Raw genomic sequence first — 26788 nt, 5'->3', positions numbered from 1 at the left:
TAAGAAGGTTAACCGGAATATTGAAATATTGTACCTGATTACAGGTTTTATTTTTTGTAACATCCACAGATAGGCAAAAAAAAAATCCATGAAAATCTATTTTGATATATACTACATCCATCCATTATTCGTAACTGTTTACCCGGTGCAGGGTCACAGGCAAGCTGGAGCCTATCGCAGCTGACTACGGGCGAGAGGCGGGGTACACCCTGGACAAGTCGCCAGATCATCACAGGGTTGACACACAGAGACAAACAACAATTCACACTCACATTCACACCTACGGTCAATTTAGAGCCACCAATTAGCCTAACCTGCATGTCTTTGGACTGTGGGGGAAACCGGAGAACCCGGAGGAAACCCACACAGACACGGGGAGAACATGCAAACTCCACACAGAAAGGCCCCTGGGCTCAAATCCAGAACCTTCTTGCTGTGAGGTGACAGCGCTAACCACTACACCACCGTGCCGCCCATCCATACTACAAATACTCAATCATGTCATGGTCAAAGTCATTGAGGTCACATTTTGCCCCCTTTCTGATATTGGCTGTGAACATTAACCATACATGTCAACCTATACGGAATGTCCGTATTTTATACGGATTTGATTCAATAAACGTAGTATACGGGCATACAAATAAAGTTATACGGATTCTTTAAAAAAACTTCAATATTTATTTAGAGCTATAATCAATTCCCACGATGATAAAAGAGTGCATAACATTTACAAATGTACTGTACACCACAGAAAGCACTGACAGCCAGTAAAGAGTCTTATGAAATCGTGCTTTATCTTGTGGTAGCAAGACTTCGTTCCACTTTTGATCATGTGCACACTGCATTGCGAGAATCCCGCCAACCGGGAAGTAACATTTTATTTGAAATGCATATTTCCACCTGAGCGACTTTCACTAGCGACTGAAAAGATTCTGAATGGGCACTCCGGCAAGATCAACACAGACACTTGCTGTGACATGCAGCCTCGTGAGGTATTGGTGCAGAGCGCTAAAAAAGCTGTCATGGAGTACAATTCAGAACATTAGAGTGACACTTTGTGTTTTTGTCAAACATTGGAGCTTTGTATTCATTCTGAAGGTTTATTGTTATTAATATTGAATAAAAAGTAACTTGGACATATTGTTAATTATCATTCAAATTTTAGGTAAATTATTTTAATTTGCATCTTATAAGGATTTTATAAGGGAAATACGGATTTTGGAGGTTGGTTATACAGGTTTGATTGACCAAAGGTTGATATATGCATTAACTGAAGGTCTTGACCTGTACAGTATCTGCATGAGTTTATGCACTATTACACGATTGGTGGTTTGGATAATTACTGTACGTGAATAAGCAGGGGATACAGGTGTTTCTGTTGAAGTGAATGTATCTTGAAATGTAGAAGAATCTTTAACATGGAAGACATGAGAAGTGACACTTCAGTTGATAAAGCATACTGATGGATCTAAGCTAATGCTAATGCTAGGTATCCTTCACTGTATTCATTTAAAAAGTGTCAATTAATTTTTTTTTCTAAAGTATTACTTTACCGCTGCTGTTATATTTGTCGAATGTTTTGACAAGAGTTTCCTATAGTTTTTTTTTTTCCATTTAAGTTGTTTTGCCTGCTAACTAGCATCCAACTTGCTAGCTTGGACAATAACAGTCAGTTAATATTTTAAAGACATATCCATGCATATGTTTAATAAGAGTATAGTAATAGTTATAGCTGGATAGAGACGATCCACTCATCACATTGCTTTCCTCCTGAAAATGCTAGCACTGTTAGCACTTTTTTGTTCACAGTTTTCTTAGCACTGTTCCTAGAAGGTGCTGGCTTTGCAAAGTATTGGATGCAAGCAGAGAACTGCTAGCCATGGAGCATTTTAGCATTGAAAATATCTTGACTATCTTTATATTTAGTTTACTGTAATCTCATAATAGGAATGACTCAATAGATTTGACAATATTTGAGGCATTTTTCACTCGATAAGATGACATTTTTCTGCTAGTGTAGTACCTTTTCCTGGTTTATAGTAGCTATATAATCTTTTACTTGTATGAAGTTAGACTTCTGCTCTGGTTGTCCATGTGTTATATTTATAATGTTGATTAACACTTAAAAATAACTAGTGTATACAAGACAATAAAGTTGACTTGAATTCAGTGTTAGTACAGTCCACTTGCACCCTTGCATCCTGTGTAATTAGAATTACACAGCCGTTTATACTTCAAGATAAAGAAAAAAAGAAAAAAGACCATGACATTTTACTGAGTGGGTGTGTGCATGCATGCATTTACCTACTGTGTGTGTACGTTTGCGTGTGCATGGGTGGTGCATTTGCTGTTGACATGTCAAGACTGAGAAAGAAAGAGACGCAAAGAGACAGAGAATGAGCAGCTGTGTGTGTGCGTGGTGTGTGTGTGTGTGTGTGTGTGCTTGAAATGTGTGTGTTCATGTGTGTTTCTGTGTGTCTACGTCGCCTCTGAAATGTCACCATGCGGATCGATGGGTTTAACGAGGCCTTTAGGCCTGATCTGCCCACTCTCGTTCATGGAATCCCCCTAAAATCATGGTCCTGCCTCAATACTTAATGCTCTCTTACCCTATCAGCATAATGGAGTCTCGAGGGACATCAAGCAGCAGCGATACACACGTTTACACACAAAGATTATGGGATAAGGGTTAGGGTATGTCGCTAAGGAGGCAGGTTTAATGATCTTTATCAGATTCCTTTGCTACCTTGTGTTATAGCTGTAATGATATACTTGAATAAATGTACAGTATATTGTGATGATATTGCAGATAGTTGTATCATTGATTGCTGGCTGAGTCTATGGACCTTACAAGCTGCCCAAATTAATTGAATATGTATTTTAGTATGTATTTAAATAAAATTATTATTTTTCCTGTGGTGTGTTTAGAAAATGTCTATGTTTGCCAATGTTCTTTCTTTCTTTCTTTCTTTCTTTCTTTCTTTCTTTCTTTCTTTCTTTCTTTCTTTCTTTCTTTCTTTCTTTCTTTTAAATTTGCTTTGAATGAGATTAACCTTTAAAAATATATGATGTGAAAATACAGGTTATGTTTTTGAGATTTTAAAAAATCCAGAACCTAGAACTTAGGGAATTTTTCCACGAGACTTTTAATTGTGGCTCGCTCATTAGGGAGCTAAGTAGATCTGCACCCAGATTTGTGTAAATGCGCTTTATGACAATATTTATTAAATATTATACAAAAATATTACTTTGAATTGAATTTATAATTAATGTTATAGATAGATAGATAGATAGATAGATAGATTAGTGAAGATGAATTAATGAATGAAATTATGCACTGCCTGGCCAAAAAAAAGGTCACGATTAGGATTTAAATAAGCAAATAATTTAGAGCCTTTTATTGATAAGTACTGCAGTGATGAATGTTTCGGCTGGCAACAATTCTTTTAACCCTAACTGATGCAGTGAGTAGCTTCTCATTTCTTTAACAATCGTGTCCTGTGCTCATGGAATAGATGTTACTGTGTTTCAGGAGGGCCAAATTATTGGCCTCCATCAAACAAAGAAAACAACTAAGGAGATTGCTGAAATTAGTGGAACTGGGTTTGTCCAACACATTATTAAAACCTGAAGGATAGTGGTGAACCGTCAACTTCACAGAAGAAATGTGGTCGGAAAAAATGTTTAACTGACCGTGACTGGAGATCACTTAAACGCTTGGTGAATGTCAAAAAACCGACATTAGAACGTATGACTATATTTAATAAAGTAAGATCATTTCCATATGCGACGAGGACTCACAGGATTGGGACTAAACAGCTGTGTGGCCATAAGGAAACCACTTGTTAGTGAGACTAATTGGAAGAAAAGGCTTCAATTTTCTAGGGATCATAAAGATTGGACTCTGGAGCAATGGAAAAAGGTCATGTGGTCTGATGAGTCCAGATTTACCCTATTCCAGAGCGATGGGCGTGTCAGGGTAAGATGGGACGCACATGAAGCGATGCTCCCATCATACCATCATACATAGTGGCCACTGTACAAGCATCTGGAGGCAGTGTTATGATCTGGGGTTGCTTCAGTTGGTCATGTCGAGGCTCAGCAATGTTATGTCGCAATAAAATGAAGTCAGCTGACGACCTGAATGTACTGAATGACCAGGTTATCACATCAATGGATTTTTTTCTTCCCTGATGGCACGGGCATAAAATCAGAGCTCAAATTGTGAGAGTGGTTCAGGAAGCATGAGGAATCATTTCCACACATGAATTAACCACATCTTAACCGCACTGAAAGTCTTTGGGACGTGCTGGAGAAAACTTTATAGAGTGATTCGACTTTCTCATCATCAAGACAAGATCTTGGTGAAAAATGAATGGAAATCTGGATGGAAATAAATGTTATGACGTTCCATAATGTTGTCAAAACAATGTTATAGTGAATGTGCACCGTAATCAAAGCTAAAGGTGGTCCAGTGAAATATTAGTCTGCAACTTTTTCTCTTTTTTTTTTAATAGACCCATATACTGTATATCTCATATCTGCAGAATATATACACTACCGTTCAAAAGTTTGGGGTCACTTTGAAATGTCCTTATTTTTGAAAGAAAATCACTGTTCTTTTCAACGAAGATCACTTTAAACTAATCAGAAACACACTCTATACATTGCTAATGTGGTAAATGACTATTCTAGCTGCAAATGTCTGGTTTTTGGTGCAATATCTCCATAGGTGTATAGAGGCCCATTTCCAGCAACTCTCACTCCAGTGTTCTAATGGTACAATGTGTTTGCTCATTGCCTCAGAAGGCTAATGGATGATTAGAAAACCCTTGTACAATCATGTTAGCACAGCTGAAAACAGTTTAGCTCTTTAGAGAAGCTATAAAACTGACCTTCCTTTGAGCAGATTGAGTTTCTGGAGCATCACATTTGTGGGGTCGTTTAAATGCTCAAAATGGCCAGAAAAATGTCTTGACTAGATTTTCTATTCATTTTACAACTTATGGTGGTAAATAAAAGTGTGACTTTTCATGGAAAACACAAAATTGTCTGGGTGACCCCAAACTTTTGAACGGTAGTGTAAAAAAGTTTCTGATGTTAAAATAATTCAGTGATTATTCTTCTACTTAGCTGATTATTAAAAATATCATCTGCTCAGATGGAAATGTCCTATTTCTACTGGCCTCAATCAGCTTACATTAGAAGTTTCCTTAACCAAATAATTGAATATTTGCACAGCTGTGATGTTATGCAGTATTTAATCTTGACCTATTTGAAAACATGTCACGTTTTAAGAATTGTAACTTCTCACACTGTAAATTACTATGTAAAGTAATACTCAGATTCTTCCACCCCTCGTCAAGTGTTCTTTCGAAAGCGATCGATCTCGCAGCGTTCTTGCACCAACAAAACTTCACACGCTTTCAGACAAAATAATCAGTTTTTTCTTTATGATTTCAAAGTGCTGAACAGAGCCTCCAGTGAACCAAAGAGAAAAAAAGTCATCCAAACAAATCAAAAAGAGACATTTTTTTTGTAATCGTGTTTTTTTTCTTTGAAAAAAAAAATCCAAAAAACAAAATAAAAATAAAAACAAATGCACAACTCGTACCACAAGATTTGAAAAATCTATTGGATAAAAACACTTCAAAATATTAGTTTTGTATTGTGTGTATATATATAATATTTATATATTTATATAATTCTCCATTTGTCGCAAATGGTTGCCTTTGGGCGATGTTAGAGGAAAAGCCCAGTCTGTGAATGTGTCCAAGCCCTTTGAGGAGCTGGCCGTCTTTCGCAAACAAAATAAATACAGGCAGGAAAGGCGAGAAAAGAGAAAACCATGCATATAATCTGTTTTTTTTTTTGTACAAATAAAAGACAGCTTTTTTTGCAACAAAGTCCTCCATATTAATAGATGGTGTTAACAATAGAAACTTATAAAAAATGAGCATGAGCACGGAATGTTTCGTCCCTCCCACCCTCGTTCCCACTCTATCATTCCCGCTGTCCATGCCCCATCCCTCTCTCCTTTCTTCCTTTTTTAAGTGCTTGTAGCCCAAATGCTTCCTTGCACTCTTTTTAGTTCTACACTCCTAACCCTAAAATTCCCTGGCTTGCAAAAACCAGAAAAAAAAGAAATAAAACTCTACAGTAATTTCAAGTCTGTAGAACTTGCTCAAGAGTTGCAAGAGTTAGTTAGCAGACTGGTGAGTGAGAAATCTGCCTGGTTTGATATCATTACTTCACAGGGTGAGTCGTAGTATTAAAATAATTTAGAGTTGAAATAGAAATGGAACACACACACTCTCCTGCGTTTTCTTTTCTACTCTTCTGTTTAATCGTTTTGTTTTGTTTTTTTCCTCAAAAAAAGCACTTAGTAAATTGCACTTGTATGCAGTTTTGGGAGTGTGATTCGGTCGGTGGTTAGAATTTAATGCACTTTGTCTGGATGTCTGTTGATTTGTTTTGCCTCAAGCTTTCCACAGAGACACATATACACTCTCACACACATGTCCTTTGTGTCTCATGTGTAACTGTGTGTAAGTGTATGTAGAGCATACTGACTGCTTTTTAACTGAATAGAAAACTTCCAACCTTCCATCTCTTGATTTATTTCTCGCTCTTTTACACACACACACACACACACACACACACACACACACACACACACACACACACACACACATGCACACACACACACACGTTCAGACACAGAGCTGAGGTGGAAAGAGTGTACATCTAGAGCATCTTGAAAGAAAATCAAGTTCAGTGAGTCTCTCTTCTGGCTCTGTCCTCTGTGATGTGTCCCCAGCTTGTGGGCGTGCCCAGGTGAGCTTTGTGGGGGCGTGTCTGTATTAGTAGGGCAGTGTGTCCAGGAACCTGTCAATGAGTGGAGGAGGTGGGACCAGGTCCTCCAGCTTTAAGTAGAAGATCCTCTGTAGGCCTTGAGTGCGCTGTGACCTAAGCTCCGCCTTCAGTCCCAGAACGGCTGCCACTGGGGGCGGGGCTTTGCCTGCTGCGGCTACACTTGTGGCCCCGCCGGAGCTCAGGTGGTCTCGAAGGCAGCAGACAAGCTTGGACTGCAGCTCCTCCACTTTCTTGGGCTCCCTGAGGCCGGGACATTGTTCTGAGGAGAAAGAGACAGATAAAGAATGAGTGTGTGTGGTCAAAGGTTATTTTCTACTGAATGCAATTGATCTATCTATCTATCTATTGATCTATATATCTATCTATATTTCTGTTTGTCTGTCTGAGTTACTTAAATTTCTAAAAAGCTGAAAATTTCTGAAAGCTGAACCGCACAATAACAATCTATGCGGCATTAAACAGTTGGCTTGTTTCAATTTCTCCATCAACAGAAGTCAATATAAAAATAACAAGCTCAGCTGTGAGCTACTGCTCACTTACGTATCCCCCCGCTCTCACTTATATCAGAATGCAAGCAATCGAAGGAACAGGACACTTATTATGAACGTTAACTTCAACAAATAATGAACCCTGAAATAAGTAAGTAAAGAGCAGTGTCTCTCCCCAGGGATTTCAAATAGCATCCTGGTACACTGTCATTTTGAAATAGCATTTTGCTTCTTGAAATACTGTCAAAATCCACCCTATATATTTCGTAAATACATTCGGTCGGTAAACAGGAAGTTGATGTGCAACAGACCTGAAAATGGTATACATGGTATAGAACCCCAAGCTGAAGCTCAATACCGAATATCAAGCAGTAGTGATTTGTAGTTGCTGAGAAAAATGTTATGAAAACTTTGTAAATCCATGCTATATGTTTCATAAATACATTCAGTTGGTAAACAGGAAGTCAATGTGGGACAGACCTGAAAATGGTATACATGGTATAGAACCCCAAGCTGAAGCTCGGCACCAAATATCAAGCAGTTGTGATTTGTAGTTGCTGAGAAAAAAATTTTATGAAAATTATGTAAATCCACACTATATGTTTCGTAAATACATTCAGTTGGTAAACAGGAAGTTGATGTGCGGCAGACCTGAAAACGGTATACACGGTATAGAACCCCAAGCTGAAGTTTGGTACCAAGTACCAAGTGGCTATGATTTGTGGTTGCTGAGTAAAAGGGTGTTTCGGATGGACGGAGATGCGGACGGACGGATGGACAGAAGTAAAAAACCAGTATACCCCCCCCTCCTTTGGAGCGAGGGTATAATAAAACCATGTACATTATTATATTTAGGGACGGGTTATGAGTCACGAGTCACGAATCCTAGCCCTGCCAAAGAAACACTCTTCGGCAACATACCGGTATTTTAACCCTTAAATGTTTATATTCTCTTGCAGCTGTAAGTTACTTTGAATAAAAGTATCTCCTAAACAAAAAGGTAAACGTATTACTGAGTAATAAGGTTTGGTGTTACAACTCAACGTTTTTTATAACTTTGTGCCTTCTTATGTCACTAGCCGTGTTCTGCCTAAAAAAAAACCCAACCAAGTAATGGAAACACGAATTTAGAAAAAAAACTCTCAAATATCATAAAAATATTTTTATACTCAAATAAGGTGGTTTTGCAGATTCTTCGATAAAGCAATTTTTGCGCAAAATTGAAAAAGAAAATTTTTTTGCATTTAAGTCACATGACATGACATGCTCTGTAAGAGCTTTCACAGGAGGAGAAAACCCAGCTTTGATCGTGTAACATCGCTCAGTGGAGAAACAAACTATTCACAATTGTGTTTTGTGAAACTTTTTAATATAGTGTATATTGTGCAAAACTGTAATTTAAAAAAACAGCTGCTGGCTTGTACATCTAAAACAAAACATGACTGTGAATTTATGTTTACGCTAATCTTAAACACGTGTTGTACACTTTTCTGGCCTCAATCTTCGGAATCTTAAAGGTTATGATGTGAATTACTTTGCTCTTGTAGCTTATGTGTGTGAGACAATAATCCTTTTCGAGCAAGCATTATTATTAGGATTAAACAAAATTCATAGAATCCTGTCTTCTTGTTGATAGGCTAAAAATGATTTTGTTTGAGGCATTTACGCAGTAAGTAAACGAGATAATCTTGCGTGTTTACTGACTTGTTGTGGGAAAAGGGATGCACTTGGTCGTCTGCCACGTCAGTCAAATGAACTCTTCCTGTAAAAGTTGGCCAAATTTACTGATTAAATGTAACACAATCTTTAGCAAATGCTAGCCTGTCTACATTCCCGACTGCACGCCATACAAACCTGCCATCGCCATCACAAGGTGTCTTCCATGTTTCGTTTGATAAATATTATCAAAATTAATTTAATTGAAGGTAATGTTTATATTGTATTTGAAATTAATGTTTACCTCTGCAAACCGTGCTGGAGGAAGGAGGTTATGTTCTTGCTACCATTTGTTTATTTGCTTGTTCCCAACGTAACTTAAAAAGTAGTGAACGGATTTTTGATTAAATTTGGAGGAAAGGTGGGCCATGGGCAAAGGAACAATTGATCAGATTTTGATGTAAATCCGAATATGTATGTGGATCAATCCATCCTCTACTGCTTATCCGGATCCGGGTCGCGGGGGTAGCAGCCTAAGCAGAGCAGCCCAGACTTCCCTCTCCCCGGCCACCTCCACCAGCTCTTCCGGGGGAATACCGAGGTGTTCCCAGGCCAACCGAGGGATGTAGTCTCTCCAGCGTGTCCTGGGTCTGCCCCGGGGTCTCCTCCCGGTGGGGCATGCCCATAAAACCTCCCTTGGGAGGCGTCCAGGGGGCATCCTAACAAGGTGCCTGAACCACCTCAACTGACTCCTTTCGATGTGGAGGAGCAACGGTTCTACTCCGAGTCTCTCCCGAATGACCAAGCTTCTCACCCTGTCTCTAAGAGAGAGCTCAGCCACCCTGCAGAGAAAACTCATTTCTACCGCTTGTATCCGCGATCTCATTCTTTCGGTCACTACCCACAGCTCGTGACCATAGGTGAGAGTGGGAACATAGATGGACCAGTAAATTGAGAGCCTTGCCTTTTGGCTCAGCTCTCTCTTTACCACAACAGACCGGTTTAGCGTCCGCATCACTGCTGACGCTGCCCCGATCCGTCTGTCCAACTCTCGCTCCCCCCTACCCTCACTCGTGAACAAAACCCCGAGATACTTAAACTGTATGTATGTGGATCCAGGATTTTTAAAAAACTTCTTACAATGTAACTCAAAAAGTAGTGAATGGATTTTGATGAAATTTGGTGTACGGCTTTAGTATTATCCAAGGATCAAGTGATTTGATTTTGAGGTTGATAATACGTAGCTTGGCGGAGGTACGCACTCTAGCGAGTTCCCTTCGAGCTACAATTTTGACTGTTGTTGACCCCGGTTCAATAAGATTATATTTTCAGCCTCAAAAAGGTGTCAATAAAGACATGTTAATACTATGTACATACACGCACATGGGAAATAAGAGCGCACACATTTCTCTGAAAGCATTACCATAAACGCAGGACAATTAGTAATATAATGTGGTGCTGCTCAACAGCCAGATTTGATTAGGGCTCAATACTAACGTAGTTACCAAACACAGCACCACCAGCAGCTTCCTAATGTGAGATTGATGCATGACCTACCATCCGCCTCCTCCCCCACCCCCAAAATATACACCTCATACACATATCTTCGCTACTTCTGCTAATTTGTGTGATTTAAAAAAAAGAGGAAAGATGCAAAAGGGAAAACTTGAGAATGTCCTTTTGGAGAAAATGTGTGGTGTGTGTGTGGTCTGGGTTACAAAAGGAACAAATGTCACACTTGCTCCTACAGTAGCTGCTGTCTCACTGAGTTAGTGTGAAGCTTCTGCTTTATCACTTTAGTGCTGGTGTGTCAATAACAAGCCTCGAGCCTGCCTACTTCACACACTTCTCACTCCACGCTGGATTTTTTATCAATTCAAATGAATTGCGGATTACAAACGGTTTATATTCACCCTCAACGCTTCGTTACAAAAATCCCCATATCCGTACATGGATGTTACACGGGGTTTGAATGCAATGCACATGCGAGGAGTGGCATTTTAGTGTCAGTGTTGCCATAGCAACAAGGAACACAAGGAGTCATGTCACGTTAGGTTGCTGAACTGAGCTTTTCATATTAGCTGCGTGTTTAATCACCTTCGAAATATTACTTAGATGTCTTTCTCAGACCTTTTCCAACCTATTTATGAACGTTTAGAAATGGAAAATCTAAAAGTACCAGGTAAAATTTTGGACACACCTTCACAACGCTTTTATTACTTAAAATACACTTCATGTCTTAAAGTAATGATGGATGTCGTTTCTCTTTACTTAGTCATTCGGTTCTTGACATAATATGGATTACTACAGTTGTATAAAAATATGGATATTTACTGCATGTTTATTATTTACTATTTACTGTTTGATCTCAAACGCGTTAAGAAGGCAAGAAATTGCACTCATTAACTTTTGACGAGGGATGGCACGGTGGTGTAGTGGTTAGCGCTGTCGCCTCACAGCAAGAAGGTCCGGGTTCGAGCCCCGTGGCCGGCGAGGGCCTTTCTGTGTGGAGTTTGCATGTTCTCCCCGTGTCCGCGTGGGTTTCCTCCGGGTGCTCCGGTTTCCCCCACAGTCCAAAGACATGCAGGTTAGGTTAACTGGTGACTCTAAATTGACCGTAGGTGTGAATGTGAGTGTGAATGGTTGTCTGTGTCTATGTGTCAGCCCTGTGATGACCTGGCGACTTGTCCAGGGTGTACCCCGCCTTTCGCCCGTAGTCAGCTGGGATAGGCTCCAGCTCGCCTGCGACCCTGTAGAACAGGATAAAGTGGCTAGAGATGATGAGATGAGATGAGATGAGATGAGAACTTTTGACGAGGCACCTGTTAATTGAAAAGCATTCCAGGTGACTACCTCATGAAGCTGGTTAAGATAATGCCAATAGTGTGCTAAGCGTCATTAAAGTAAATGATGGCTCCTTTGAAGAATCTAAAAAATGACAATTTTTTTTAATTTACCACATAATTCCATATATGTTCCAGATATTATTTCATAGTTTTGATTACTTCAGAATTGTTCTATGCTGTAGAAAACAGTCAAAATACAGAAAAAATCATTGAATTAGAAGGTGTGTCCAAACTTTTGACTGGTTTTATATTCTATCAACATTCACTGGATATGAGCATTCACACACACTGATTGGCTCCTTGACTACTAGGATATCAGCTCATATACCGTGAGTAGAGAAAAACAAAATGGCGGCGCGTGTTGCTGAACCAGCTGAGGACGAAATAAAAACTCTACTCGAAAACAAAGGCACAAAAAATACAAAAAAAGCAAGAAAATATGGAATGAAAGTATTTGATGTTAAGAACGTATCTTTTTTGTTCTTCAAGAATTATTATTATTGTAGCATTTTTCACAAATTGCTACTGTCATTTCGCTGGTTTGTTAAGCGGAAATGACTTTGTCGGACGTTTTGTATGAAGTTTTTATTGATCGAATTTGCAAAAAATAAAAATAATAATGTTCTGTTTCTCAAAATCCAGTGAATGCGGATAGAATAAAACAGTTATTACAATCAAACTCGGCGCTACACACCTCGTCGGCTATCAGCTCATGTACGGCTCGATTTTGTGGAATAACTACTAAATATACTATATATAACTTCCTCAACAGGTGAATGTTTTTCTCCCACTGTGTATCAGGAACCAAACAAATTGAGTAAAGTGTATGCAAATATTCTAATTGCTGCAGTAATCTGATTCAAAGTTGTACCCAGTTATTATTTTAGTCAGGTAGAAATGTCATTTGAATTGCCCTTAATTGGTTTACTCAATTTGGACATAGATTATCTTAAAGTTGTTTTATTCTAATTGAGCCATCAGGTAGTTTGTTAAGGGTTTATTAGACTGGACGTAAACACTGATACTGTGTGTGTGAGTATGTGTGAGTGTGTGTTGCTTTTATTTATTCTCGTGCTGTGGGTGTTCGGCAGCTGCATTGTCCCTCGTTCTACTTTCACTCCCTCTTTCTCTCGCTCTCTAGGGGCTGATCGATGGCACTCTTTCACCGCAGACACTTTTAGAGGGTCGATAGTTTGACTAGAGTGGAGGGTGAGAGAGATAGAGGGGGGAATAGAGGAGAGTAGGGCTCCACTGAGTACTGCTCGATTCCTCCCACTACAGAGCTAAGTGTTGCTCCATGGAGGCCAACACACACACACACACACACACACACACACACACACACACACACACACACACACACACACACACAGTCTGCTGAAGGCTGACGGTTCTGGTGAACGGACACATGGAAAGACAGGTTTGTCCTGTGACTTCCTCAACTTTCCATAATTTTATTCAAACAGATAATCAGCTATTATTCTATCCACATTCACTGGATATGAGCAATCGTGCGCTCTGATTGGCTACTCTACTCCTAAGATATCAGCTCATATACCATGAGTAGAGAAAAACAAAATGACGGCGCGTGTTGCTGAACCAACCGAGGACGAAATAAAAACTCTACTCGAAAGCAAAACCACAAAAAAAAAGCAACAAAATATGGAATAAAAGTATTTGATGGTAAGAATGTATCTTTTTTACTTTTCAGGAATTATTATTATTGTAGCATTTTTCACAAATTGCTACTGTCATTTCGCCGGTTTGTTAAGCGGAAATGATTTTGTCGGACGTTTTGTATGAAGTTTTTATTGATCGAATTTGCAAAAAATAAAAATAATAACGTTCTGCTTCTCAAAATCCAGTGAATATGGATAGAATAAAACAGTTATTCCAATCAATCTCGTCGTACATGGCTTATACCGTAGCTGACTCGGCGCTACACACCTCGTCAGCTATCAGCTCATGTACGACTCGATTTTGTGGAATAACTGTTAATTACTGTTGCTGTCATTAACATTAAAAATGATTCTACTGTAATTATATCCTTTTGTGTGTAACAGTGTGAAAACATCTCATCTCATCTCATCTCATTATCTCTAGCCGCTTTATCCTTCTACAGGGTCGCAGGCAAGCTGGAGCCTATCCCAGCTGACTACGGGCGAAAGGCGGGGTACACCCTGGACAAGTCGCCAGGTCATCACAGGGCTGACACATAGACACAGACAACCATTCACACTCACATTCACACCTACGGTCAATTTAGAGTCACCAGTTAACCTAACCTGCATGTCTTTGGACTGTGGGGGAAACCGGAGCACCCGGAGGAAACCCACGCGGACACGGGGAGAACATGCAAACTCCACACAGAAAGGCCCTCGCCGGCCCCGGGGCTCGAACCCAGGACCTTCTTGCTGTGAGGCGACAGCGCTAACCACTACACCACCGTGCCGCCCTAGTGTGAAAACACACAATCCAAAATTATATTTAAACATTTGCGTCTTACTTTGGTGGACAGCAACAGTCACGCTATGCTAAAAAAACAAAAATAGATAGATAGATAGATAGATAGATAGATAGATAGATAGATAGATAGATAGATAGATAGATAGATAGATAGATAAAGTCAAGCTATGAGCCAGTTAATTAGTCAGTTAACCAGCTTACAAATGTACCAGCCTAATTATTGTATAACAATCAATCACCCAAGATATTTAACCTGTTCTAACTTATAACCATATGAAGTGTGCATTTATACATAAACTCCTCCTCATGAGGTAATCAGACCTCATGCACATGAAATTAGACTACAGATAAAACATATCCTTTTTAAACGAGAGCACAGCTTCCCCTTTCGAATGAGGCCCTGGGTTGCTCTACTGTGTAGCGTCTGTCTTAGTCATGCATGTACATAATACCCGAAACACCTGCTGGTTTTCAGAACACACGAATACACACACACACACACACACACACCTGTTTATGTGAACTTTGCCACTCGATAATCAATAATCCCCAGCTGTCCTTATAGAAAACCCACAAACCCCTTTTTCATTCTCTTTCTCTATGTGTCTCCTGCTTGCTCTCTTTTGCTGTGATTAAAAGGGGATTAGTCCGCCCATGTAGGTAAACCCAGTCTCGGTCATCACCTGTCCCACACCTGAGATAATCAGCATCGACACAAAGAGGTGTGAATGTGAGAGCGGGAAAGCGAGGGATGTTGAGAGGAAGGGGGAAAGGAAAACAGAGGTCGGTTCTTCTCGCAGTGTGTGTTATGCTTGCGGTTACCTGTGAGCAGCACCAGGGCCGACAGGCAAGAGAACGCGGGCAGGTCCAGGCTGAGACTCTGAAGATGAGAGCTGAAATCTCTGATTGAGTCGAGCCATTCTCCGAAACCTCGCAGACACTGCAGCCTGTGAAGCACCAGGCCTGTACAGAATACGAACTTCTCCTCTGCCAACAATGACCTGCAGGAGAGAGAATGAGAGAAACAGAGAGAGAGAGAGAGAGAGAGAGAGAGAGAGAGAGAGAGAAGGAATTGGAGTTAGCACAATCATGAAGTGTTATTGATTCAGCCTTGCAGGTATTACAGCCTGCCCAGCGAACAAACTTTTCTATACAGAAATGAAGAGACAGAGAGACAGAGAGAGGCTGATAGACAAAAACAAGCAGATAAAAAAAGAAAAATGAAGAAGTATAACCAACAAGATCAACTGTGAGCTACTGCTCACTTGCGTATCCCCCCGCTCTCACTTATATCAGAATGCAAGCAATCGAAGGAACAGGACACTTATTATGAACGTTAACTTCAACAAATAATGAACCCTGAAACAAGTAAGTAAAGAGCAGTGTCTCTCCCCAGGGATTTCAAATAGCATCCTGGTACACTGCCATTTGGAAATAGCATTTTGCTTCTTGAAATAGCGTCAAAATCCACCCTATATGTTTCGTAAATACATTCAGCTGGTAAACAGGAAGTCGATGTGGGACAGACCTGAAAACAGTATACATGGTATAGAACCCCAAGCTGAAGCTCGGTACCAAATATCAAGCAGTTGTGATTTGTAGTTGCTGAGAAAAATGTTACGAAAAGTTTGTAAATCCACGCTATATGTTTCGTAAATACATTCAATCGGTAAACAGGAAGTCGATGTGCGACAGACCTGAAAACGGTATACAAGGTATAAAACCCCAAGCTGAAGCTCAGTACCAAATATCAAGCAGTTGTGATTTGTAGTTGCTGAGAAAAATGTTATGAAAAGTTTGTAAATCCACGCTATATGTTTCGTAAATTCATTCAGTCGGTAAACAGCAAGTTGATGTGTGACAGACCTGAAAACGGTATACACGGTACAGAACCCCAAGCTGAAGTTTGGTACCAAGTACCAAGTGGCTATGATTTGTGGTTGCTGAGAAAATTTGTGTTTCGGACAGACGGAAATACGGACGGATGGACAGAGGTAAACCAGTATTGCCCCCACTCATGATAACCAGTTGTGTTCGAAAGAAGGATGAGGAAAGTAAATAGAGACAAAACAAGTCAATACTGAGAAAATAGAGCTAATAAAATCTGAACTTTCAGCCAATATTACCAGAATATCCATAAATAATTACAACTCAAAATGAAGTCCAAATGTGGAATGGTCAGGAATGCACACTATTCCGTTTTCCGATGTGTAACCATATTTAAAAATAGTGGCTAATATTCATCACGGCGATTTTGCACTTGTAAATCACTTCCTGCTCCTGTCAAAGGGTCCATGTGGAAACCCTTAAAGACCTTTACTTCTTAAAAACAGTTTATACTCAAGCCTCAGTCGATATTCTCACCTGCATACTATAGATTTGTACCTAAGAACTTAATCATAAAGACCGACTCTGACACACAACCTACATCCTGTATATAAGCTGTTCTCTTACAATACCTGCTGTTCACGTTGATTGTAGTTGTGGATATTATGAAGCTTTTTGTTGCGTGAAATGTATTAAACGTCTATGGAAGGAGCCTCCAGTGTCAGTTTTTTGCAATGGTAAGCAAGTTTCTGCTATTGGAGGGTCTTAAGGCCCGGTCCCACATTACCAATACGATAACTATAACTGCAGGTATAAATAAATCGGTCCCCTGCAGTTTATATGGTTGGTGGTCACACCAGACTGATAATGATACCTATAGCCCAGGCCTGGGTTTATCCGTATCGGTGAGATTTGCTTCTGGAGCGATTTTTTCAGGCCTGGACCTGATCCGATAAAACATCTGACCAATCAGGTAACCAATCCTTGTTGCATCATGAAGTCATGGAATATGGATTCACGGAAAATAAAAAATATAATACAAAGCATGGATCTTTTATTCACAGATATGTGATTTTCCATGAAATATCAATAGTAAATTAATAAACATATAAATGCAGGTAAGATATTTTAATTATGAACTTTGGCAGTCCAAACATTTCATTGCTTTAGTCTTCTTAATTTTTTATCCGTGATGCATCATCTGTATGAAATCGGTAACCAATCCATAATATACTGAAACGTCCGTGACCGATCCATAAACTATTAGCATCCGTATTAAAATCCATAACCACTCCGTATTTTGCATACTTTTTTATTATATTTCCGTAGTCCGTGACCTATGCGTATTTTATCAACCACCGGAGTGTGTACATGGGTTGTTTTGAAGTCCAAGCTTTACAGTATGACCCGGAATAACGTGCTACTACTTGGAAAAAACTTCCATGACTATTCCTAAGTTGCATGCGTTTATTTCCCTGAGCGTCAGGACCAAGCGATATTATAGTCGGGATTATAGTTGTGGTGTGACTGCTCCAGACTGGAACTAAATTCAGGCAGAAGGATAGTCAGAGTTGTAGTTATAGTTATAGTTATTGGTGTTGTGGGATTGGGCCCTTAAGGTTCTCTGGAACAGGACAAGCTGATATATCATGACCTATAGTGGAGCACTATTTCGAGTGTTTAGGGTGGTAGTATGTGGTTTGGGATGTAGGCAAACAAACTACAACAAGCTACAATTGTCATGCCACTGTGAATCTATTTAAATGCTGTGTGTGTGTGTGTGTGTGTGTGTGTGTGTGTGTGTGTGTGTGTGTGTGTGTGTGTGTTGTCATGAGCGTAGAGTTTGCTTGTTTTAGTTGCTTCCGTTTCTCGTCCTGCAATGATTTAAAGCCAATTACGCAAAACTTTTTCTGATGTTCTGTTGGCACTGATGACGCGGAAAGAGAGAGGGAGAGAGAGGTTAGAGACATATCACAAACTGTTGTTATTTATTCCACCTTCAAGGTGACGTTTGATGACTGAACTTCAGTCGATGCCACTTTCATCTTTTAATTAATCAACACTTTTCCTCTCTCAAAGGAAAAAAAACGATATCGTTTTCCGTTATTCTGCGTCTGCCTGACAAGCGTCTGCACCACACCCGCTCTGTCTCATCTCTTCTCAGAAGCCCTGACCGGAGCGGGTTTAAGTCTTTAATGCACAAGAACAGTTACCATGGGCACAAATGAAAGCCAGCGTAGGGAAGAGCACATCAAAGATCGGCACGGGACTTAATTACGTTCGAGCTCTCGCAATTAAAGCTTTTAAAACATTCCTGAGATTTCTTTCTCCTCCTCCAACCCCCATCATCTCTCTCCCTCGCTCTTTCGGATGTGGGATAGGAGTCATGGAGTGAGTTTGTTATGTTTTTGCTCGGTGTGGTTTCGTCTAAAATGACGAACCAGATTTAAACTGAATGACCCGTACGATCTAGCTCGTATTCCTCTCCTCTCCTGTCCTCCTCTTCTCTCACCGCTTTACTTCACTACCTCTTCACAAGCAACCCTGCAATTTAGGGAGCGAAAAACCTCCTCTCGTTTTCCTGTGGAGTGCTGGCTTCTGCTTGTGAACTGTTCTTCATTAGCACACAATTATGGAATGTAAATGCGCTTCGACGCAGCAGGAGAGAAAAAGAAGAAGAAGCAGACAACAGAAGAAGTTGCAAAAAAGAAGACAGCAAGAAAGCACGAACATTTTTCAACTTAATCTATCTGTATCTGTCTTTGCAGTGTATGGACAATTACCACAAACAGCTTTTTTTTTTATCCTGGGAAAGAACAAATAAATGGGGCCAATAAACATTTTCATTGCGACAAGCTCAGTTTTTTTGGAAATGAAACCCCGACCCTGTTTACACCATGGTACCTTCGAGTTCTCAAATCGGATTAGTCTTCACTAATTTTCTATAACAGGGGCTTTTCTATTAATGTTTGTCTCCAAACGAGACAAATATTAATATGCTCGTTCGAAAATGTTATCGTATCTACAGTCACAACTCATTCACAGGGGTTTCTTCGCTACAAAAAAGAAAACTTGTTTTAATTGGTATAGATAGTGAAGATTCCTTTAAGGAGGCGTTTACTTAATATTTATGGAAGGAGTCTCCAGTTCCAGTGCTTTGTAACAGTAACATGCGAAAGTCTTCAGGGCAGCAAATAACACAACATGGCAAGCTTCATTTTTTTAAATTCATGTCAAGAGAGAGGGAAAAAAGAGAGGCTGGTGAAAGAAAGACTGGGCGTTTATAGCTGCTATAACGTGGAACGGATGTCTAGCAACAATAAATGCAAATATAAATGGTTAAAAAAAGCACAAAATCCATTTTGTTTCCCTTCATGCAGTAAACTATCATTTGTTTTTATAGGGGGAAGAATTTGTAGTGCTTTAACAGTATAGTCATGTGGGGAGAGTTTTCAGATAAACAAACAAGCACATGGTTACTAACAGAGCTGCAAATAAAGAGAAATTGCTAACACAGTATTAGCTTGTGGTATGTGCTTCTTTCTCTCTTTTCCTCCTCCAGATTTACATTTTATTCCAAAAGACGATGTTTGCTAGAGAAAAAGTCAAAGTGCTACAGTTTCCACCTGACTGGTCAAGTGTTTTTTACTTTTATCGGTAGAGTACAACGATTGTAGTTTGTGTTATTATATAGTTGCATATTGTAACACTTTATTGATGGAATTCAACAACAGGCTGCGATTATAAACTAGACTGGTGTAATCTGGTTTTAAAGAGTGTTGCAGTGGGTGTGGCCTAATCCAGAAGGGTTTTTTAAAAACGATTTCTTTCTTTCTTCCTTTCTTTCCTATCACTTGAGAGGTAGAAAAGCCAGCACTGGCCGTATGATACAGTGTTGTAGTCGAGTCACTAAATCTCGAGTCTGAGTCCAGTCTCAAGTCGCCAGTGTTCAAATCCGAGTCAAGTCCAACTCATTAAAGAAAATTTCGAGTCGAGTCCACTATTGGCCCGAGTCGAGTCCGACACAAATGACACAGCTGTCACACATGCACACTCTCTAAAACACTTTGATAGCTTGAAATTCGAGCTTCACGATTGAAGTTCGAGGTTGTCCCCGTCGTCTCCTCGATAGTTCTTCTACATATGAAACACATAGCAGTGCATTTTTTCCCACTGCACGAGAAGTCTGTATGAGCAAAGCGGACAATCCTAGGGGCGTTCACTGCAGGCGTTTTAGCGCCACGTTTAACATTAGTTTGTTCCTGAACATGACGTATGAACAGGTGAATGTGGATTCTCTTGCATGAAATTGGTATAAAACTTAATATAGATATAAATACCTTATGCCAAATTATTATGGCATGTTACAAAAAAATAAAGAAAAATTCCGAGTCTCCAATTTACGAGTCCGAGTCATCAGTCAAAAGTCCTTCCCACGCCATGTGGCAGCGCTGATCTCCGTTTCCGTAGCCCTCGGCCTCTCGCCTATTACATACGTAGCTGGGGTTACAATGGGGGGCTAGTTCTCTGGTAACCGCAAGAGTTTGACTCCCCACTCGCATCTATATTGCAGCATGCCTTACCAGATGGCAGTAGGTACCATTTTTATGATGGTCTTTGGTATGACCCGACCGTGAGTAGAACTCGCGATCTCCTGATCAAGAGGCGGACACGCTAACCACTAGGCCAACTCTCGGTGCTCGACTCCCAGTCAAGTCACGAGTCGGCCTCGAGTACTACAACCCGGATACGATGTGTGAATTCTGACTCGGACAGTTCCTCAACTTCAGCGCTTGACAGCACTCGAGTTCACATGGTTATTATATCTGTTGGTACCTGCCCGTGAATTGTATTGGTTCTATTTCCCAAAATATAAATAAACTAGCAGCGTAATGCAAACCACTATGATCCTGACCAGGCAGCTACTAAGGATGACGGAACGATCACAATGTACAACATGTACAATATAAATTCATTGCACAGCATGACACATTAATAAACATGATTTTTGTCCTGCAAGCTTCATATCAGACTGCTTTCTTGCGCGCACATTAAAGTCCAAATCTCTCACTCGTGTGACTTTTTAGATGTATCGCATCTAAGGCTACGTTCACACTGCAGGCTGAAGTGACTCAAATCCGATCTTTTCGCCCATATGTGACCTGTATCCGATCTTTTATTGACAATATGAACGACACAGATCCGATTTTTTCAAATCCGACCCAGGCCGTTTGGATATGTGGTCCTAATTCCGATTCCTATCCGCTCTTTTCATATGCGACTTCAGTCTGAACCGCCAGGTCGCATTCATCCGACTTGCACGTCATCAACAAGCCACAAACGTCACTATTCTGCGCTGAAGTAGGCGGCGGGTCTCTCAAAAAAAGTTACAACAACATGGCGCATAATCACGGGCGCAGATAGAGGGTGGGACTCGTCCCACCCAGATTTAAATTCACCTCGCTCGGTCCCCCCCACTTATAGGGAGGAAAAAACGTCTATGCTGTCTTCCTTTGCATAAGGCAAACCTCACGGAAAAATCAAAAGACTAATTACCATTTGGTTTATTGAGGTGCACAGCAGTGTATACATAGTTGCAACAACTCACATAAAACAAAGACTGATATTTGGTTGGTTGAGCTGCGCAGACTGCACAGGTTGCGAGCTCGAGCTTGGTTGCTATGGTAACCCACAAGTTTGACAGGCATATCGGGGTTGGGGTTTGCTGGCAGCTTTGTCCCCCCCAGTTCAAAAAACGTATCTGCGCCCCTGCGCATGACATCAATGCGAGGGACGCTTCGGGCTGTGAAGGTTCTGAATCTTCTCAATGGAAGGACGCAGAGGTTAGGGAGCTGATTTCCATTTGGGGGGATGCAGCTATTCAAGCTAGATTGGATGGGTCATACCGCAACCGGGCGGTTTTACTTCCGTAAACACTGGCCATGCTCACTGCGTATGACGTCATCGTATCCTGCAATGCGCATGCGGAACACTTTTAGGTCGCTTTTCGTTCATACTGAGGATCACATACAAGTCGCATATATTTGTTAATGTGAACGACCTCACAAAAAAATCGGATTTCACAAAAAAATCGGAATTGAGCATTAAGCCTTGCAGTGTGAACGTAGCGTAAATGTGCATGTCGCGTCTAGTCTCGACCAGATACCATGTGAACCTTTCTGGCAAGCTTTCCAAAAACAAACAACAGTGCACCTCCTTTTCAAACCCATATTTGTGTCTGTATTAAACACTTTATCTGTTCAGTTGGAGTACTTTTAATGTATTCATGTCTGGTTACATCCCTACTCGACACACTATACTGTATATCTCTTCGAGCAGTGATGGACACAAACACTGCATAGCTCTACTGACAGGAGGTTCTTGAAGCAACGTTCTTTAGGTTTACGTCATGCGCAACAGTTACAAGTGTGTATGAAACCCTGTGAATGACTGTGTGTTAAAAATACAATGTGTGTAAAAGTGTTTGACGTGAATACAAAGGTGCATGTTTCTTTCCATGTACAGTTCGTACGTGCTGTGTGAGGTTGGTTATGCGGGCGCATGTGTGACGTAGGCCTGGCTGAGTCAGAAGCCTCCTACTGAGGCTGTGACGGCACCACCCACTGACCTCCCTCCCTGCACCTGCTCACTCACACACACAGAGTGAGAGACATAGAGAATGAAGCAGAGAGAGAGAGAGAGATGAGGTTTGGCTGCATTTCTAGCTAAATGCGGAGCAAAAAAAAAAAAAATCCACTTCCTGTTTAAGAAATCAGAATGCCACTGAGTCATGGTGAGCAAACAAATTAAAAAAAATCGCACTTAGTTTTTATCAAGTTTAGTGTTGAAAAACCTACATCAGTAAACAAAATAAAGTTACAAGAAGTACTGGAACGCATGACAGCACCGTGATGTACATGTGAGTGTGTCGTGGGAGGGTTGCTACGTATACATGTGAGAGTTAAGGAGGGTTGCTATCCCATAAATTTAAACAAAGTACATGCCGAAGGTGGTGAACCCAGTGACCGTAGCAACCTCCAAACCAATGAAAAACCAACAGCATGGAGATTTGATTTGGTTTCAAATGTAAACTAGTTGGAAAAATTCCCAGTACGATCCAATGTCACAGTTTTCACTATATTACAAAAATAACAAAAACGTAAAATTATAACACTGCTGGAACGAGGTGCCACACCAAGTAACAATATATGTTATATATGTTATATACAGTACTGAACAAAAGTCTTAGGCACCCTATTTTTTTTTTTAAACAAACTTTGTTATAGATTTCTATTTTACGACTTCTCCATTATCGAGTCGGTACAAAAACATTTTAGAGTCCAAACGTTCGTTTTCCAGCACAAAATGTTACAGAAAAAATCTAAGAGAGAACTTTTCAGATTAAAAAAAGAAAACATAATAAAGGCTGCTGGGTTTTGGTGCAAAATTAAGAAGTGAGTGTGACCGTCAAAGTGTCCAGAAGAACTGTGGCTGGTTCTGTAAGATGCTCAGTAAAACCTACAGCTCATTTCCGCATAAACCTGCACTCACTGTACCTGAGACTACGATTTTTTTTTTAAGCAAAGGGTCGTCTCATATCAAATACCGATTTGTTTCATTTATTATGGCTTACTGCTGTTTATAGTATTTTTTTAAATGTTGAAACATTTTATTTCATTACATGTGCCTAAGACTTTTACACAGTACTATATGTTCTATAGATATTATGATATAGCAATCTGAGACATGATTATCATTGTACACCCATAATTTGAACAATGGAAGCCACATTTCTTCAAGTCAGAAGGATACAGCAGTCCTAACTAATCCTGTCACACTCCCTGACTCTCTCTAGGCCATGACTAACATACTTTTATTCTATCCACATTCACTGGATATGAGCAATCGTGCACCCTGATTGGCTACTCTACTACTAGGCTATCAGCTCATATATTGTGAGTAGAGAAAAACAAAATGGCGGAGCGTGTTGCTGAACCAACCGAGGACGAATTCAAAACTCTACTCGAAAACAAAACCACAAAAAATACAAAAAAGCAATAAAATCAATATATGGAGTAAAAGTATTTGATGGAAAGGACGTATCTTTTTTTAATTTTTCAAGAATTATTATTATTATAGCATTTTTCACAAAAAGCTCCTGTCATACCGCTGGTTTGTAATAATTCTAAGCGGAAATTATTTTGTCGGACGTTTTGTATGAAGTCTTTATTTATCGAATTTGCAAAAAATAAAAATAAAAATGCTCTGTTTCTCAAAATCCAGTGAATGTGGAGAGAATAAAACAGTTATTCCACCTAATCTTGTCATACATGGCTTATAACCGCTATCAGCTCATGTACGACTTGATTTCGTGGAATAACTGTTAATTATAATTAGGGCTGTCAAAGTTAACGCGATAATAACGCATTAACGCGATCTCAATTTATCGCGATTAAAAAAAATAGTGCCGTTAACGCAAATTCTAATTTGGCCCTGCGAGTCACCCGTAGTTCATGTTGAGGCTTGTCGCACGCTGCTTCAATCAGACCCTCCAGTACTTCGCGATGTTGCGATTTGCAACTTCAATGCAAATTCAACCAATCCCCACGAATTCAGGGCGGTGTTGCAATTATATCCAATCACCGCAACTTTCCCGCAAATTTGACCAATCGTTGGCGTCGTCTTGAGGTGACGTCGACAAACTACCTTCCGCCTTACTTCCGTGTATACGTTCAAGAGAAGCGGCATGTGCGCAGTGTTGCCAGATTGGGCGGTTTCAAGTGCATTTTGGCGGGTTTTGAACATATTTTGGGCTGGAAAACGTCAGCAGTATCTGGCAACACTGCATGTGCGAGTCAGTGTTTATATAGGCTTAAATTCTGTTACTGAAAGTGTGTTGTGTTTACAGTGAAGGACTGTGTGCACTTTACATTATTTTTTTACTTAATACAAGAAATTAATGGATGCCAACATTTTTGCCAAAATGGTATTTTATTTTCCATTGTTTAGGCAGCTTCAGCATCATACTGTGAGATTCTGTTCAAATTGTTTTTTTTTTCTTCTATGAAGCCTGAGCCATTTATTTTATTAGTTTATAATTATTGTTTAATTTAGTCTTCAGGAGAGACTGCCTGCACACAGTACTAGTATTAATAGTTTTTTTTTCTTACATGAAAGCTGAGGCATTTATATTATATTTTAAGGTAACTTCATGTTGTGCTGTGAGGTTCTCTGCACTTTAACTTTTGAACCAACAGGTGCATTTGGATAAGTAAAGCCTATTTTTCTGCATTTTTGTAGTCCTGGTAATCTTTTATATTGGTAAAGTTGTTTATAGGACCATTTCTCAGTGTCTTTGTTTTTTTAATCAATAGTTTTTCAGTAATAACTTAATATTTAACATATCACTCAATTTTAATCACAAAAAGAGAAAATCGCAACAATTTCTCGCAACTTTCACTTCCTCCCGCAATGTAATCACAACAAAAACCTAAAAAACACCGCAACTTTCATCGCAATTTTTTGGAACCCCCCCCGCAACATCAGACATTTTAGCCCGCAACAATCACAAAAAAGGCCCGCGAAATCCTGGGGGGACTGATCAGTAAGAGTAAGTGTGAGTGATGGAGAAAGGTCTGTTAAACAGGAAGTTTCATTTCAAAAGTAGAGTGTGATTGAGTTGGTTTTGGTATGCACTTTACAGTCCTAAAATACTTTTGTAAAGTGAGATTTCAGTATGCTGTAGCACTGTGATATGACACTAAATGTCTTTATTGAAGTCCAACTGCAATTTATTTTTGTTTGCACAGTACGGTGAAGTCCTATAGGCTGTGACTGAATACAATTCCAGCACAATTGAAGTTTTATTTCATTTTTATTTTCTTTTGTCACACGTGTCTGAACTGAGACACAGTAGTATGTGACTACGTTTTATATTTGAGACTACAGCTCCCTAATCCATCACACAATCCAATTTTGTGTTTTGTATGTTCAATACTGCCTAGTATGTGAGTGAATAAACTCCCTTACCATTTTCTCTTGTCCCAGTAGTTTTTAACAAGTACTTTTAGCATAAAATGTGTTCACCATTTTAATTGTAACATTTCGCTTTAAAAGCCTTACTCATTTACATAGATTTTAAAAAATTCGATTAATCGCGATTAACTATATGAAATTCTGAGATTAATCGCGATTCAATTTTTTAATCGTTTGACAGCCCTAATTATAATATAATAAGTTGACCATAGATCAGGGGTGGGCAATTATTTTTTCCATGGGGCCACATGAAAAACAGAAAATTTTGTGGAGGGCCGGACCAAAAGGCATAAATTCTGCATAATATTAATTGTATTTCTTTATATAAAGCAGTAAATAACATTGTTTTTACAAGCTGCTAAGACTGGTAAGAGTCTGGAAAAAACGAGGTTGCCTTACAAAAAATGTCATTTATTCAATCGAATTTCCCAAAACAATGGTTAACAAAATGTGAACGTTTGTACCATTTTTTTCAGTCACATTCACCCCAAAACACAATAAAGACATCACAATATTGTCTTTCTACTCCAAATATCAAGCAAGATACATCATATTATAATAATGATGCCCACATTTGTAGTCTAATCACCTCAT

The 26788-nt window shown here is 39.7% G+C and overlaps 1 protein-coding gene across 2 annotated transcripts in view; it reads right to left on the bottom strand.

Annotated features, from left to right (window-relative positions):
- Window positions 1-6015: 6015 nt before the first annotated feature.
- The window catches only part of nr4a3 (nuclear receptor subfamily 4, group A, member 3), a 42733-nt gene continuing 21960 nt past the window's right edge, over window positions 6016-26788 (bottom strand). For both annotated transcript variants that reach the window (XM_060900173.1, XM_060900174.1), the window contains exons 7-8: window positions 15155-15333; window positions 6016-7135 (exon numbers count right to left, since the gene is read on the bottom strand). In XM_060900173.1, the coding sequence (XP_060756156.1) occupies window positions 6864-7135; window positions 15155-15333 (451 nt within the window). In that variant the 3' untranslated portion in view covers window positions 6016-6863. The remainder of the gene's footprint in view (window positions 7136-15154; window positions 15334-26788) is intronic.

This window comes from Neoarius graeffei, chromosome 19, assembly GCF_027579695.1.
Source record: "Neoarius graeffei isolate fNeoGra1 chromosome 19, fNeoGra1.pri, whole genome shotgun sequence".
Lineage (NCBI taxonomy): Eukaryota > Metazoa > Chordata > Actinopteri > Siluriformes > Ariidae > Neoarius > Neoarius graeffei.
The sequence above is the reverse complement of the archived record's forward strand: the minus strand, read 5'-3'. Positions and strand labels throughout refer to the sequence as shown.